This window comes from Trachemys scripta, chromosome 2 (assembly GCF_013100865.1).
Source record: "Trachemys scripta elegans isolate TJP31775 chromosome 2, CAS_Tse_1.0, whole genome shotgun sequence".
Taxonomy (NCBI): Eukaryota; Metazoa; Chordata; order Testudines; family Emydidae; genus Trachemys; species Trachemys scripta.
This window is the reverse complement of record NC_048299.1, coordinates 188,794,720-188,809,959: the sequence shown is the minus strand read 5'-3', so window position 1 is coordinate 188,809,959 and position 15,240 is coordinate 188,794,720. Positions and strand designations below refer to the sequence as shown.

General features: G+C 44.3%; 1 protein-coding gene across 5 annotated transcripts in view; it reads right to left on the bottom strand.

Annotated features, from left to right (window-relative positions):
- Nucleotides 1–1,646: 1,646 nt before the first annotated feature.
- Nucleotides 1,647–15,240, bottom strand: part of RTTN (rotatin) — a 163,385-nt gene continuing 149,791 nt past the window's right edge. For 3 of the 5 annotated variants that reach the window (XM_034762536.1, XM_034762537.1, XM_034762538.1), the window contains exons 46-49: nucleotides 10,537–10,804; nucleotides 4,767–4,870; nucleotides 3,843–3,912; nucleotides 1,647–2,113 (exon numbers count right to left, since the gene is read on the bottom strand). In XM_034762536.1, coding sequence (XP_034618427.1) covers nucleotides 2,031–2,113; nucleotides 3,843–3,912; nucleotides 4,767–4,870; nucleotides 10,537–10,804 — 525 coding nt within the window. In that variant the 3' untranslated portion in view covers nucleotides 1,647–2,030. Of the gene's footprint in view, nucleotides 2,114–3,842; nucleotides 3,913–4,766; nucleotides 4,871–10,536; nucleotides 10,805–15,240 lie in introns of those variants that run through there. The other 2 variants (XM_034762539.1, XM_034762540.1) reach the window with 2 other exon arrangements.

Below are 15,240 nucleotides of genomic sequence, written 5' to 3'. Positions count from 1 at the left end.
GGTAGGCAATACTGAGTTCTAAAGCCCTGGTCGAATAGACCTTGCATCAGAAAAGGACTAGTCGCTTAGACTCCTTTGATTTGGGGGTAGGACCCTGCTGCCCCTGCCTCTCTCGTTTGTTCTGCGGGGCCGAAGTTGACGGTGCCGGCTCATGAACCTTTGGCGCCAGGTACTCCTCTGTAGGATGCACCCAATGGTGGCTTCCAGGGCAGCAGACCTTGGTGTAGGGGGTCAGTCCCTGTCCTGTTTCCAGTGCTGCTTCTGTGGCACCGGGGAATGAGACCGGTACACCTTGCAGTCTTCACTGGCTTTGGTGCCAGGGAGTGACGGTGCCGATGGTCTCTATGCCCAGAGTCCTTCCTTGGCACTGCTTCTCTTATAGAGGCCAGAGCGCTCTGCACAGAACTCTGCGCCGGATCCTGCCGTGCCGAGGTGGGCTGAGGTTTCAGAGCCACCTCCAGGAGGAGCTGTTTTAAACTAAAGTCCCACTCCTTCTAAGTTCTGGGACAGAACTCTTCAAATCTTGTCAGCCTGGTGTGCTTCCTACAGACACTTGAGGCAAGAGTCGTGGGGGTCGCCCGTTGGCATGGGCTTGTGGGAAAACTTGCAGGGCTTAAATCCTTGGGATCAAGGCATGCCCCGAATCCGAAGGGAAACAGGAAAGTTGCGGTGGGGAAGAAACCCCCCCCCCACTCCTATACACTAACAAAATAACTATAAGTAAGGCTATGATTTTGTTATGGATGTTTTTAGTAAAAGTCAAGGACAGGTCACGGGCAATTAACGAAAATTCACAGAAGCTGTGACCTGTCCCTGACCTTTACTAAACATGTCCATGACGAAATGGGGAGGGAGGGGGGTCCAGCACCCTGCCTTCCTGTGGCTGGGAGCTGCCGATCCTGCCCTGTGGCTGGGAGAGACCCCTACCTGTGGCGGCTAGGGAGCTGCAGGGGATTCCCTACCTCTTGCAGTGGCTAGGGAGCTGTGGAGGCTGGGGAGCTGCCAGGGGATTCCCCCATAGTGCCCGCAGCCCCGGCAGCTGGGGAACAGCTGGGGGATTCCCCACCACCACCGGTGGCGGCAGGGATACCCCGCAGCTCCGGGCCCCCATGGGAGGTGGGGGTACCCTGGAGTTCCCAGCGGCTGCAGACTGAAGTCACAGATTCTGTGACTTCCGCGACCTCCGTGACCAAATTGTAGCCTTAACTATAAGCTATAAACTATGAAACTAAGAAAACTATACACACTGAACTATAGAAGAACTAGGGGAGCACTTGCGAAAGCAAGCCACAGTTCCAACGACTGTCATGGGCTGTAAGAAGGAACTGAGGTCATATATTGAGCGCCATGGAGGTGCTACTCTAGGGGGCTCCACAGCTGACCCAACGGGTGCTGCTAGAGGAAAAACATTCTGACGACTGTGCACATAGCGTGCACACATCTAATTGGAATAGATATGTGCAAGCACTTGAAGAAGAATTAAGATTTACTCTTGCTGTTCGATGCCTAATTATGATGATATACCAGGGTATCTCAGCATAGCAGATGTAAAAATTCACACACCCCTCTTAAGTGAGTAGTTGCATTCCTTCCTTTTTCATGTTTTACACTCATCTATAAATTATGATCCACAACTAAAATTTATTTTAATAAAAAAAACTTTATTTAGATGGGCTCAAACCAACCACTAATATTTTCCAGTAATAATTTCAACACATAATTTAATAAAATTATTAATTTCTCATACCCTTTCCTCCTCTCCCCCTACCCCCATGTTCTCATTTTCCTTTTGCATTTCCCAGATGCAGTATCACCACAATTTCCCATTGGGAATACAGTATATGCTGTTTCAACCATAATCTATATTATTTCTTTGGTGTTAGGTGATCAACTCCCTTCCCAAAGACGTAGTAAATTTTTTCTGTGACACGATGCCTCCACAAATTGCAGCGTTAGAAATCTTTTCTTTAAATTCCAGTCTTCCATGGAGTAAGCAATCCACCTTCATCATGAGAACGCACCAACAGTCATTAACTATTGAGAAGTCTCACTAGATTCTCTAGACATTTTAAGTGATAGGCTTTTAGCTGGTTTCCTTCTGGCTGTGAAAGAGCTAAAGAGGAAAAAAAAACAAACAAGACTTCAGAGCTTTTCTGTTACCTTTCAATATTTCACATACTAGGATTTCAAAGGTTACATCAAACCCACAGACTCAAGAGCCTCTTGCTAAAGCGCACATTTTATAATCTGCACAACAAATTGGCAGTCGCGTTCCCCTCAAATATTTTACAGCAATATCCTGTACTGGCATTTCATATTGCTGTCTTTGTTTCTACAAAAAAGACATTACAAAACATTTACTAATACAATACCCTTGGAAATTTCCAATCAACTGGGACAAGGAAGGCAAACGAGTCTTTGCTCAGGCTCTAACCAGTGTATCCTTGGCAGTTGCCTCAGCACGAATAAGACTATGCTTCTACTACAACTCCTCCAGAGCGCAGGGTAGAGTGGGGAAGGGACAAGGCTAAAACAAGGCTACTGATGCATTTCAGAAGTCGAGTCTCCTGTACTCTGAAAGGATTTCTAAGGTGCCCCAACCAGTACATTCCCACTCACTCCCCTAGTTGGAAGCCTGCTCAGCCTTGTAAAGTCATGAAAGCTTTCCCAGCAGCATATGCTGTTTTTATATAGCTCTATGGACGTACAAAGTACTGTAAAGTACAATGATTTTGCCAGGCAAACAAGACATTCCAATCGCAAGTACTTTTAACCTATTGAATGAATAAGCTGGAACAGTACAAACAGAACACAACACACAAATGAGTGGAAAGAAAACCATTGTACATTCATTATATAGAACTTAAAATGTATTTCCTAACACAGGATGGTCATCAGATATGCTGGCAAAAATCCATCTAACCAGGGCTAATCTACTCCAAAATAAAACAAAAATCATCTGAATTTAGTAGCCATTTGCTGGCCACTCTGTCTTGTAAACAAATATGGCAATTTAGCCCCATTTGCGCAATGATGTGTGTGTGTACTGAAGAGCACGTACAGACTGACTGAACTCACTAGGAGTTCTTGGGTGCTTAAAGGTAAGCATGCACGTAAGTCTTTGCAGGAGCAGGTTCCCGATGAAAATGAGCAGAACGAACATGCCCACATATTAGCTACTGTAGCTACAACCCCACTCCACAGTGCTGCTCAGAGAAATGTCCAATTAGAGATGCTTTTGATCTTTTTTTGGACTGCTTGCAAGTACAGTTATCTATTATGTAAACGTTGTCCAAATGATAGCTAACTGCAATTTCTTAAAGCAGTCAGCATGCTTTTAAAAAGTCAAAGTAAAAAACAGCCAATTTACAGAGCAATACTGTCAGGATAGCACAGTAGTCTGGTCTTTCCTGCGTAGCTGAGTTCAGCAAGGTTAAGTGAGGTCAGTTCTAACTGGGCAGTGGTTCTTATCACCAAAATACAAGGTTTTAGCACAGAGAAAGTCTGTGGCAACAAAATCATTTTGCTGCCAGCACAATCAAATGCATCTCGCAGACTAATCCTTAGCAATTACCACCACACAAATCTTATTTACAATTTGTCACCAGAAGGTTTTTTTTATTTTATTTTGGAAAAAGATGCCGAACAGCAAAGCACATGTGGATTTAAAAGGATCATCAAGCAGAACCCAAAATTTTAGAAAAAACTTACAACACAACAAAATGCTTCCTTTCTGTTGTACTGCAGAGCAGTATAGTGTATTAATGATATCTTTTCACAGAAAAATTACAGAATTGGCTGTTACTCCTTTGAGATGGAAACTAAATTTTCCAATAACTTACTTTTCTTCACTAAAGAATAAGCCTCATCTACTCTTCTCTTTATTGATGGATTCTTCAAAGTCACTTTTGCCTGTAGCACAAATAAGAATAATCCAATAACTACATTTATTCCCACATGCTGATGCTCTTAAAATCAGGCTATGTCTTCAACCCACAGCTATTTTTTGGCAGCAAGCCAACAGAATATAGCATTCAAGAATTTAACAGTGCAACAAGTGATTATACCGTCATGTATACTGCATTTGTGAAAAATAAACAGGCAAGCAATGAATTGCAGCAATAATGGAACCCATTTCCCAAGCCATGGCTTGGGGTGTCAGCAAGTATTGCTTGGAATATTAAATTGGCAAACACAAGTGACATTCTTGCAAACTTCATGGTAAAAAAAGCACAGTACAAAAAGGCATTTATTGTGTGACTTCTAAAGCAATAAAAATGTCATATTATAATCAGCATATCTCAGAAGCTACATGATAACTTACAAAAACACTATCATGTTACTTAGGTTGATGCGAAAAATAATTTGTCTCTCCTTTGTATCTCTCTTCTTAAAGGAAAACTAGTGATTTAATTTTAATTAAAAATAATTTTAAAGTATTTGATTCGTCCAGTGAGTAGGTTTTTGATTTATTTATTAAGGCCCCAATCCTGCAACTTGTTCTTTGGAAGTGGATCCCTACATCTGCATGGAGCTTCATTCATTTCAATGGGATCTGCCCAGGCATGGGTGTCTGCCCAGGCTGAACAAGTTGCAGAATTGGGGCCTAATTTTATAATTGTACATAGAGGATACATTTTACAGGACAGCTATCTTATAGTAAATCAACATTATTGCAAAAATGTTATAAGGATATAACTATTACTACTGCAGGTTAAGTTTTTTATTTATTTATTTTTAATTGGAAGCATTTTCCAAATACTAACCTTCTGATAATTGTGGAGCAAAGACCAAAGTGCAGCTGCTCCTATTCTCTGAGCAGTGAGGCTGTCACTTTCTAAACAGGCAGATAGTACTGCAATAGCTTTATCTAATGAAGAAAACAAAAGCATACACAAAGACTAGCAAAACACATTATGACAGATTTCCACCTATAAAATGTTCTTATTCTGGCAATTTGTCTCTATTTCCATGATAAATATTGTTATGGGACAACAAATGCAAAATTTATATAATCAGTTAGTTTAATATGAATAAGTACCTAGCATACTTGTAAGCATTATAAAATAATGTTAATAAATATAAGCAGCAAAATATAGTCTATACTAAAAATTAAGATTAAGCCATAAAAGAATGGACGTTTTAAATTATAGCCACTCCAATGTGCATAGCTGACTGTTGCACATAAATATTGAACCACATAAGAGATACTATATATTAAGCTGTTTTAAGAACACCTGATAGGCATATATACAGTATCACTACCAGTACAATGGGGTAGAATTAAGACATTCTGCCAATTTTTACAGTGGTTACCACCTGCTTGATTTCACTATTGTCACATTTTTTGCCTTAACCTTCTCAGATGCTCTCATCTCCAAAGTTTACCTCTGGGCTTTCAGTGGAATGAAAGCAATCTGGTCTACTTGTTCAACATATCTGACTGCTCACTCCACAATACAAATGCATTGGGTAGACTATGGAGTTGAGTAATGATTATTTATCAAAGACCCTCAACAAAGATCTGGAAAATTTTGAGAACAGCATCAGTTGGAAGCTACTGGGAACTTCATTAGGGAAGAGTGGAGCATCCTGTCTAAGTAGTCTTGGCCTCTACAAACTACGAAAGAGAGTTTTCTATCTCACTACAGTAAGCATTTATGCCATACTCATCCCTATAGTACATGAGTAGATCATTATCTCTCAGGCTTCCCAAACTTGGTTCGCAGCTTGTTCAGGGTAAGCCCCTGGTGGGCCACGAGACTCTTTGTTTACCTGAGCGTCTGCAGGTACGGCCGCTCACAGCGGCCACGGTTTGCCGTTCCCAGCCAATGGGAGCTGCGGGAAGCGGTGGCCGTGCCGTGCCGCTTCCCATAGGTCCCATTGGCAAGGAACGGCGAACCATGGCCACTGGGAGCAGCGAGCGGCCGTACCTGCGGACGCTCAGGTAAACGAAGAGTCTTGTGGACTGCCAGGAGCTTACCCGGAACAAGCCAGCAACCAAGTTTGGGAACCCCTGGTATATCTGGAGAAAAGTGGCATGACTTGACGTAAGAGGCACAGATTTCTGGGGGGTATAGGGAATCTGCATAGTCTAGGTTTTGTACAATTGAAAGATAGCATTCATAACTAACTCATAAGCTTCTTTTTTTAAATTGTATTTCTAAGCCAGATTATTTAAAAGTTAAGCGTTTGATGCACAGGGCTCCTCCTCACTTCCTTTTAAAAGGCAGGCATGGTCTCCCATTTAAGTGTCAAGTTAAAACATTCTCATTCAAGTTATATTACTGTAATTTCAAAATAGCACGATCTCAGAATAAAGGGAATTTACTTACCTTATAGGAACTGAAATTCTTTCAGATGTGTGGTCTCTTTGGGCATTCACTATGGATGCACATGCACTCTGTGCACTTAGGACCAGAAATTATTCAAAAGCAGTGTCCATTAGTCCATGTGTCCATCATTCAACTCCTCTGCTTTCAAATGAGGGGTGGCACAGATCATCTCCCTCTCCAGTTCCTACTCTACCATGAATCATCTGAGCTGAGCAGAGGGGAAGGAGGATGGGTCGTGAATACCTACAAGGATCACCCATCATGAGGAACTCCAGTTACTATAAGGTAACTGTCTCAGCTGGTGCCTATGCATATTCACTGTGGGTAACTCCCAAGCAGTGCTTACTGACAAGGTAGGTGCACAATACTTTTTAGGATTGCTGAACCGAAGCATCCTCAGCCAAGGCTTGAATCAGAGCATAGAGCCTGATAAGTGTGTGAATGGAGCCCCTAGTTGCCACCCTACAGTTTTCCTAGAGAGGCTTGAATTCTGGTAGAATGAGACTTGACAGACTGAGGAGGAAGGGCGTCTGCAAGCTGATAGAGGATAATGCCATTGGAAATTCATCTTGAGGCCCTTTGGGAAGATATTGCCTCTCCATTCATTGCTCAGCAATGCAGACAAATAACCTCAGAGATCTTCTCAAGATCTGCCTAGACAGAACACTGGAGCTCTGTGTACATCTACAGAATGGAGTTTTCGGTCTTCCCTAGTGTGGAGAGGTTTCAGGTAAAATAGAGGTAGCTGAATCGTCTTCTTCAAGTGAAAGTCAGAAGGATCTTTGGGGATAAACTTGGGATGCAATCTGAGGGATACTTTTTCTTTATGAGAGATCGTATAAGATGGGTCTGCCATAAGGGCTCAGAGCACACACACCCTCCTGGCTGTGGTGATAGCTGTCAGGAAGACCCTCTTCACTGGTAAGTGTAAATAGGAGCAGGAGGCCAAGGATTCAAATGATGGGTTAATAAATGCTGATAGTACAAGGTTTAGATCTAAAGCAGGAGTAGGTCTTGATACCGACAGGAATGTTCTGACAATGCCTTTTAAGTACCTTACAATTGTGAGCTGGCTGAAAACTGAGCAGTTCTCTATCAGATGATGAAAGGCATTAATAGCTGCTAAAGGTACCCTCAATGAGTTGATGGACAGGCCCGATGACTATGGAGAGAAGATAATCCAGGATAAGGGGAGGATACTCACTCTGTGCGATAACTGGAAATCTTCGAGATGTGTATCCCTATAGGTGCATGTGCACCCCATGTGCCTTTGATCAGATATTTTTTATTTCAGTGCCTGTTTGACCTGTGCATGGGCTCCAGAGATCATCGTGTCCTGTCACTAGGATATAGAGAACTGTGTGGGCAAACCCCCCTCAACTCCTTCTCTACCACAAAGTCCCTTGAGATAAAACTCCGAAGCAAAGGGGAAGGAGGGTGAATAATGGAGCATCCATAGAGGGACACATCTCAAGGAACTCCAGTTACTGCACAAAGTGAATAACCTCTCCTTCTCAGATTATTGTCCCTATATCTGCTTCACTTCAGGCTACTCCTGGGCAGCATCCCGGGAAGGAGGAGGGGGATTCAAAGCTGGATCTAATACTGCCATTCCAACAGCAGCACTTGACATAGAGGAGCATACCAGCAAGCAGTGTTTGGGAAAAGTGTGCACTGATGCCCAGGTTGCCGCATTGCAAATTACTTCAATTGTTACATTTTTTAATATTGCCATGGAGGTAGTTTGGGATCTTGTAGAATGTGCTATTATTCACCAGTGGAACTGAATATTGGCAGCCTTGTAACAAGCAAAAATACAACTGGAAACCCACTTTGAAAGTCTTTGGATGGAGATTGTGGATCGTTTAGAGCTGTATGTAACTGACATAAAAAGTCCAGAAGACTTTATAAATGGTTTGGTTCTGTCCAAATGAAAGGCTAACAACCTTCTAATGTCCAAGATATGCAGGGCAGTTCTCTCTCTAATCCCCTGTAGCTTTGTGGAAAAAAAAAACACAGGAATGTGGATAACTTGGTCAATATGAAAATTGGAGGATATTTTAGGTATGAAATTGGGATGTGGTGATACCTTACGCTTGAAGAAAACTGTAAAACGTAGTAGTTGTGGCGAGGGATCAGCCATTAATGCTCTTAGTTCCCCAACTCTGTGAATAGAAGTAATGGCCCCTAAGAATGCCATTTTCATAGATAAGTGCAGCAGAGAACACTTAGCTATCAGCTCAAAAGAAGGTTTGATAAGACTATTAAGGACCAAGTTCAAATCACATACAGGAGTAGGTTCTCTGATTTGTGGAATAAGGGTAACAGACCCTTTGATGAATCCTATTATGGGTTGAAAAAGAATGTGAATTCCTGCACAGGGGAATGAAGGACTGTAATAGCCACCAAATGAACTCTGACACAACTCATGGAAAGACCTGATTTTTTTAAATCCAACACAATCAGGAACAGTGGAGTGGGAAGAATAAACTGATGAACACTGTTGCTAGGTACACCAATGGTGAAATCTCTTCCATTTTTGAAGGTAAGTATTTCTAGTAGAGATCTTTCTTCTATTAAATAGGACCTGTTGTACCTCTGTCGAACATGGAACCTCTATCCCTGAGAACCATTGAGGAGCCAAGCTCTGAGTTGGATGATGGTTACATCAGGACAGAGTGTCAGACCGGAATCCCAAGACAGATGAGCAAGGCCAGTCCGGAAATGAGATGAATCAGGTAAGAGTATTGGACCTGCCTCAGACAAGCTGGTGTAACCAGAATGATGATGATTTGTTTGATCTTGTTCAATATCCTCAGAGGATACACCTCCAAAATAGCTTCATTCATGGGGAGTGCCACTCTGGAGGTAGAAGTCAACAGGAGAATGTCCAAGAGCTTATGTGTAAGTTCCTGGTACTGCCTTTAGTCATCTGGAGGACAGGGGGAGACCAGCATCACTGTCTCACCCAGAGAATATGAAGAAGCTGTTGGTGGATACAGCGATATGAGCGTCTCTGGCTATACCTGTTCCTCTAGGTGCTCTAGAGGGGTCTGAGATGCTGGCAGACCAGGTGCCAACCTAAGTTCCATCTAAGCTGCGTGGCCGCGCAGTTTCCTATTAAGCCCTATGCAGGGGCTCAGAGTTGCGACAGGGAGAGGCGCCTCTCCGCACCAACCCCAGCACGGACCTGCAGCGGCGGGGAGAGCACTTGGACCCAAAGGAAAAGGAAGAAGCAGCTCCCTTCTTCCAGGACTGCTGAGCTGATTTTGTCTGACTTCTTTTGAGGGTGTATCTCCTTACCCTCTTTGTGATTCTGATTCATGGAGTCTCTGGACCTGCTAAGGGATGTGCTGGTGCCAGGCTGGAGGCACCAGACAGTGAGGCAGAGAGCAGAAGGGTCCCGGATCCAATCAAGGTCTCATGGAGAGCTCCATCAGATGCTGTCAAAGTCTAAACTCCCAAGACTGCCTAGAGCAAGAGGAGAAAGAACAGCAGATCTCACACTTTGATGGGATGTGTGATTCCCCCAGCCAGTACAGGCAGCTCTTGTGTGGATTGCTTACTGGGAAGACCAGAGGTGAGACAAAGCAAGGACCTTGGGCATAAAAGTGTCCCAAGCACTGGAGGAATAACTGGGGGAGGGGGAGGTGTACATCCCCTGCTCCCTGCTAAAACTACTAACAAATTAAATGCTAAAACTTTTAAAATAATTAAACTATTTACAGTATTCACAGGTTAGAGCAAACTAAAGGCTATAGACACAAGAGGTTTCTGTCCCAGACCAGGAGTGGTAGAAAAGGAAATGGCAGGTCGACCTGTGCCACCCCTTATTCCCTCAATTGAAAGCACGAGGTGAAGGCATCAACTACTGGACATTGTTATTGAAGGATTTCTGGTCCCGGCGTGCATGGAGCACATGTGCACTCAGAGTGGATACCCCTTGGGACCAGCACTCGAAAAAGAACCAACAAAAATAATTTTAGCTGTCTGATATATTTGCTATAGTCTTCTTTAACATATTTATTCCTGTTTTTGCAGTTTATAATTTCCCAAAATTTTATTAGAAGATTGAGCACTTCACTTAATAAAAAATACTTTTGTAAACAATATACTGGATTTTCTGTCAGTACCCCAAATTACAATAAAATACAACAGTGCAAAATCTGGATGAGAGTTTAGATGTCATTTGGATATATACCGTTAGCAAGTATTTTAGGCTTGTTACTTGGACTAAAGCAGATGTTGTGCAGAATAAGAAGGACTATATGGTGACTACTCTTGTGTTTGTATTTGCTCATCTCCAGCAGCTGGTCTAAACCGCCATTTAGCTTCATGATCATCTGCTGTCCATCTTCTCCAAAGGATATATTCAATAGCAGCTTTAGCCAATGACTAGCCAGTGTACTAAGGCTTTTATTTCCTCCTTTTGGCAATGACAGAGACAAAAAGTTCTGTAAGAAGTTACTCTGTCAGAAGAGAGAAAAAGCACAGTATTATTTCATTGCTAAGTAATATTGCTTTCACACACACCCTCCATGTAGTCAGTGTACTGGTCCACCTGTCCCACATTCCCACTGTTAGTCTCCTACTCTCATATTATTCAAAACATTTTTTCAGCAATATTTTGTGATACCAAAAAAAAAAAAGTGTTTCAAAACTAAGTGCTTCTTGTCATGTCAATGACTACTGGCGTTTTTCTTGATCTGTCAAATTAAACAGTTTTAATAGTTACACTCTCCCATTCTCAGCTCATTGGCTCACATGACCCTCTCAATCTGTAGACGTAAACATCAAAACATATGTACATTTTACTTACAATTCAAGAAAGCTGTTAGATTAGCATTTAAGAAAATAAAGTGTGGTGAAAGAGCAAGAACTTCTTGGCCTTTACAGGAAAGTGCATCATCTACTCTAATGTTCTAGAAACAAAGGTAACAAAGAGCTTGCCCACTCTTCCCACTGTCAGTAACCATCTTTGTTGACCTTCTTTTCTGTGCAGCTGCCATGAAACCTCCATCCTCCTGAACACAGCTTCCTCAGTGCTGGAGATGCCCCAGAGACTCTTTGATTTGCTTGACCTGGCATTAGTCATGGTATCAAAAAACTCTTTCACTTTAAGGAGCTCTAGAGCAGATGGAAGCCCTACTCTATCAATGCATGGGAGAGAGGGTCTGGCTTGTTGGTCTCCACCCTAAGAAAGGTCTGTAGCTGAGTGTGTCACTCCTTTCATATCTGAAGTGGTAACACGTTATAGTATTTGTTAAATCAACAAACCAAAACATCTTTTATCTTCTTCATAGACTCTTCTTGGCTTTGATCACATGAAGTAGAATAGTGATGAGTTAATTATCTCACAAGAGAATGTAGTTCAACCCCAGTAGGACATGCACAATCTGTGACAGCAGCACTCAGATGGTAGGGAGGAAGGAGAAATCATTCAACTAGTGAACCCTTGTAGTCAAAGCAAAGGATAAACTCTGGAGAGAAAACCACAGTCAAATCTTTTCACTAGACAGACAACTGCTCTAACAGTAAAGAAAGACAAATAAAATGAAAGGATTGAGAGAGATCTTCAACAGGAAAACTTTCCCAGAAAAAGAAAAACTGATACACGAGTAGTTTCAGTATAGTTAATTTCTAAATATACTGAGCTGTATACACGATTATGCTAATTATTTTCAAACAAAAAATTAGCTTCAAGTGCAGTACTGTACATTGACAGCACCTGGAGAAAGGAGAGATTAAGAACACAGCAACTTAATCAAAAAGGAGCACCAGTAATAATATAATCTTAATCTGGAAAGGACTCTGCAAAGACATCAAATAAAATACAACTAGATAACACCAAACACCAAACCAGCTTTTGGAGTATCGGTGCCAAAGACTATTTATATTTCAGTACCACCAGACGCTCCAGTCAGCATCATGGGCTCACTGTGCTAGTCTCTGTACATAGTAAGACAAGGTCCTTGTCCCAAAGAGTTTATACTCTAATACAATGAAAGTTAGCAAAATAAAGCAAAATTCAGAAGAATGAGATTAGAACTTTTCAGCATACACCTGAAATGAGGAGGGAAAAAAACAAACCCTTAAACCTATATAACTAAACGAGAACTCCACTGACAGTGTAAAAGTACTTGATTTAGGTGCTATCCTCTCAAAAAAGTGTATTTTTGTTTTTAATTATCAGTGTCTCAAAGACAGATAAATCAAATGATACTACCAAAAGTTTATCTTCTTATTTACTCATGAACAGCTTCTTCGAATATATACTGACTGCTGTAAAATCTTACCTCACTCACCTTGTCTGTCTCATGTCCTGGGACCATGGCTACAACAATGGAAGACTTTTAATTTTGCTGTTTAAAATGGAAACTCCATAACATGAAGAAGGAAGCCAAATTTAAGAGTGACATCTACTTCCTGAGCAAATGCAAGAAATAAAACATAATCCCCAGAGGGCTCACCATCTATAACCCTCTGACCACCACATACAACTGAATAATATGCTGAACAGCTCTCTAGAAGGTCTGCAGAAAAACTGAGGAACCACCTCCAGCACCTCTTACATTCCAGAAGGTACCACCTCAAAAGGACAGTTACCTGTTCTGTAACTGGCGTTCTTCGAGATGTGTTGCTCCTGTCTATTCCACAGTAGGTGTGCATGCTTGCCACGTGCACCGGTGCTGGAAGTTTTTCCCTTAGCAGTATCCATAGCTGGGGAGCCCCACGGCGACCCTGGAGTGGCGCCTGTATATCGCGCTATAAGGGGAGCTACGGGCTTCCCCCACCCTCAGTTCCTTCTTGCCAGACAATTCCGACAGAGGGGAAGGAGGGCAGGGTGTGGAATAGACAGGAGCAACACATCTCGAAGAACGCCAGTTATGGAACAGGTAACTGTCCTTTCTTCTTCGAGTGATTGCTCCTGTGTATTTCACAGTAGGTGATTCCAAGCAGTATCTGTTGGAGGTGGGTAGGAATTCACAATGGTTCGGGATGAAGTACCACCCTGCTGAACTGGCGTCATCCCTAGACTAGGAGACGATCACGTAATGCGAAGTAAACATGTGAACTGAGGCGCATGTGGCCGCCCTACAGATGTCCTGAATGGGGACATGGGCGGCATAGGCAGCTGATGAGGCCTGACTCCTCGTAGAGTTAGCCTTAATGATAGGTGGCGGGGGAATCCATGCCAGGTCATAGCACGTGCGTATGCACGAGGTAATCCAGCGGGAGAGCCGCTGGGTAGAGATAGGTTGTCCTCTTGCCCGCTCGGCTGAGGCAACAAAGAGCTGAGAGGACCTCCAGAATGGCTTAGTCCGATCCAGATAAAAAGCCAATGCCCTACGCACATCTAGCGTATGGAGGCGGCGTTCCTCGTTACAGGCGTGGGGCTTGGGGCAGAGCACGGGAAGAAAGATACTCTGCTCCATATGGAAGGCGGAAGCCACCTTCGGGAGGAACGCCAGGTGTGGGCGAAGCAGGACCGTATCCCTATGGAAAACCGTATAGTGGGGTTCTGAGGTTAAGGCCCTGAGTTCCGAGACACATCGAGCAGACGTGATCGCCACGAGGAAGGCCACCTTTCACGAGAGGTGAGACCAAGAACATGTGGCTAGTGGTTCGAAGGGGGGCCCCCGTGAGACATGACAAGACCAAGTTGAGGTCCCATTGTGGCACGGGGGGCCTGGCGTACAGGAACGAATGGTCTAGGCCCTTCAGGAAGCGGGAGGTCATAGGGTGGGAGAAGACGGAGCACCCTTGCACCAGCGGGTGAAAAGCCGATATGGCTGCGAGGTGCATCCTGACCAAGGCTGGTGCCAGACAGTCGGTCCTAAGGGACAGAAGGGAGTCCAGGACGAACTGGAGAGGAGCGGCAGGAGGACGGGGGGGGGAAGAGAACTCCTTGCTCACTCACCTGGTAAATCTGGACCACTTCGCCACGTACGTCCGACGCGTGGACGGCTTCCTGATTTCCAGGAGGATCCGCATAACCTGCTCCGAACACCTGTTCTCCTCTTCGTTTAGCCACGGAGCAGCCATGCTGTCAGGTGGAGTGCGGCTAGGTTGGGATGGAAGCGGCATCCCCCGGCTTGTGAGAGGAGGTCCAGGCAGAGCAGTAGCGGCCTCGGGGGGGGGGAAGAGGGGGAGGCGCCAAGAGGTGTAGTAGGGGCCCGTACCAGTGCTGGCGGGGCCATGCTGGGGCTATTAGAATGACCCTTGCCTTGTCCACCTTTACCTTCTCCAGGACCTTGGTGATGAGGGGGAGCGGGGGGAAGGCATATAGGAGCTGGCTTGACCAGCTCATGAGGAACGCGTCAGAGATCGCGCTTTCTCCCACCCCTCCCATGGAGCAGAACCGGGGGCAATGCCGGTTCTGGCGGGTTGCAAACAGGTCAATCTGGGGAGCTCCCCACTCTAGGAAGATCCAGTGGGCGACCTCTGAGTGGAGCGACCATTTGTACTGGGGGGAGAAGACCCTGCTGAGGCGGTCCGCTTGCGTATTGCGGATGCCTGGGAGGTGAGCAGCCCTCAGGGAGATATCGTAGGCTATACAGAATTCCCATAAGGTCAGGGCTTCCCAACATAGGGCTAGGGAACGAGTACTGCCCTGCTTGTTGATGTAGTACATGGCGGTGGTGCTGTCCGTGAGACTCTGACTACCCTGCCACGGAGGTGCGTAAGAAACACCATACATGCCAGTCATATCGCCCTGAGTTCCCTGACATTTATGTGCAGGGACAAATTCGGGGTCGACCACGTCTCTTGGGTCTGCACGTCTCCCATGTAGGCTCCCCAGCCTAGGTCCTAGGCATCGGACATCAGGTCAATGGATGGGCTGGCCTCCCTGAAGGGAACCCCTTGTAGCATATTGCTCGGGAGGGACCACCACCGAAAGGAA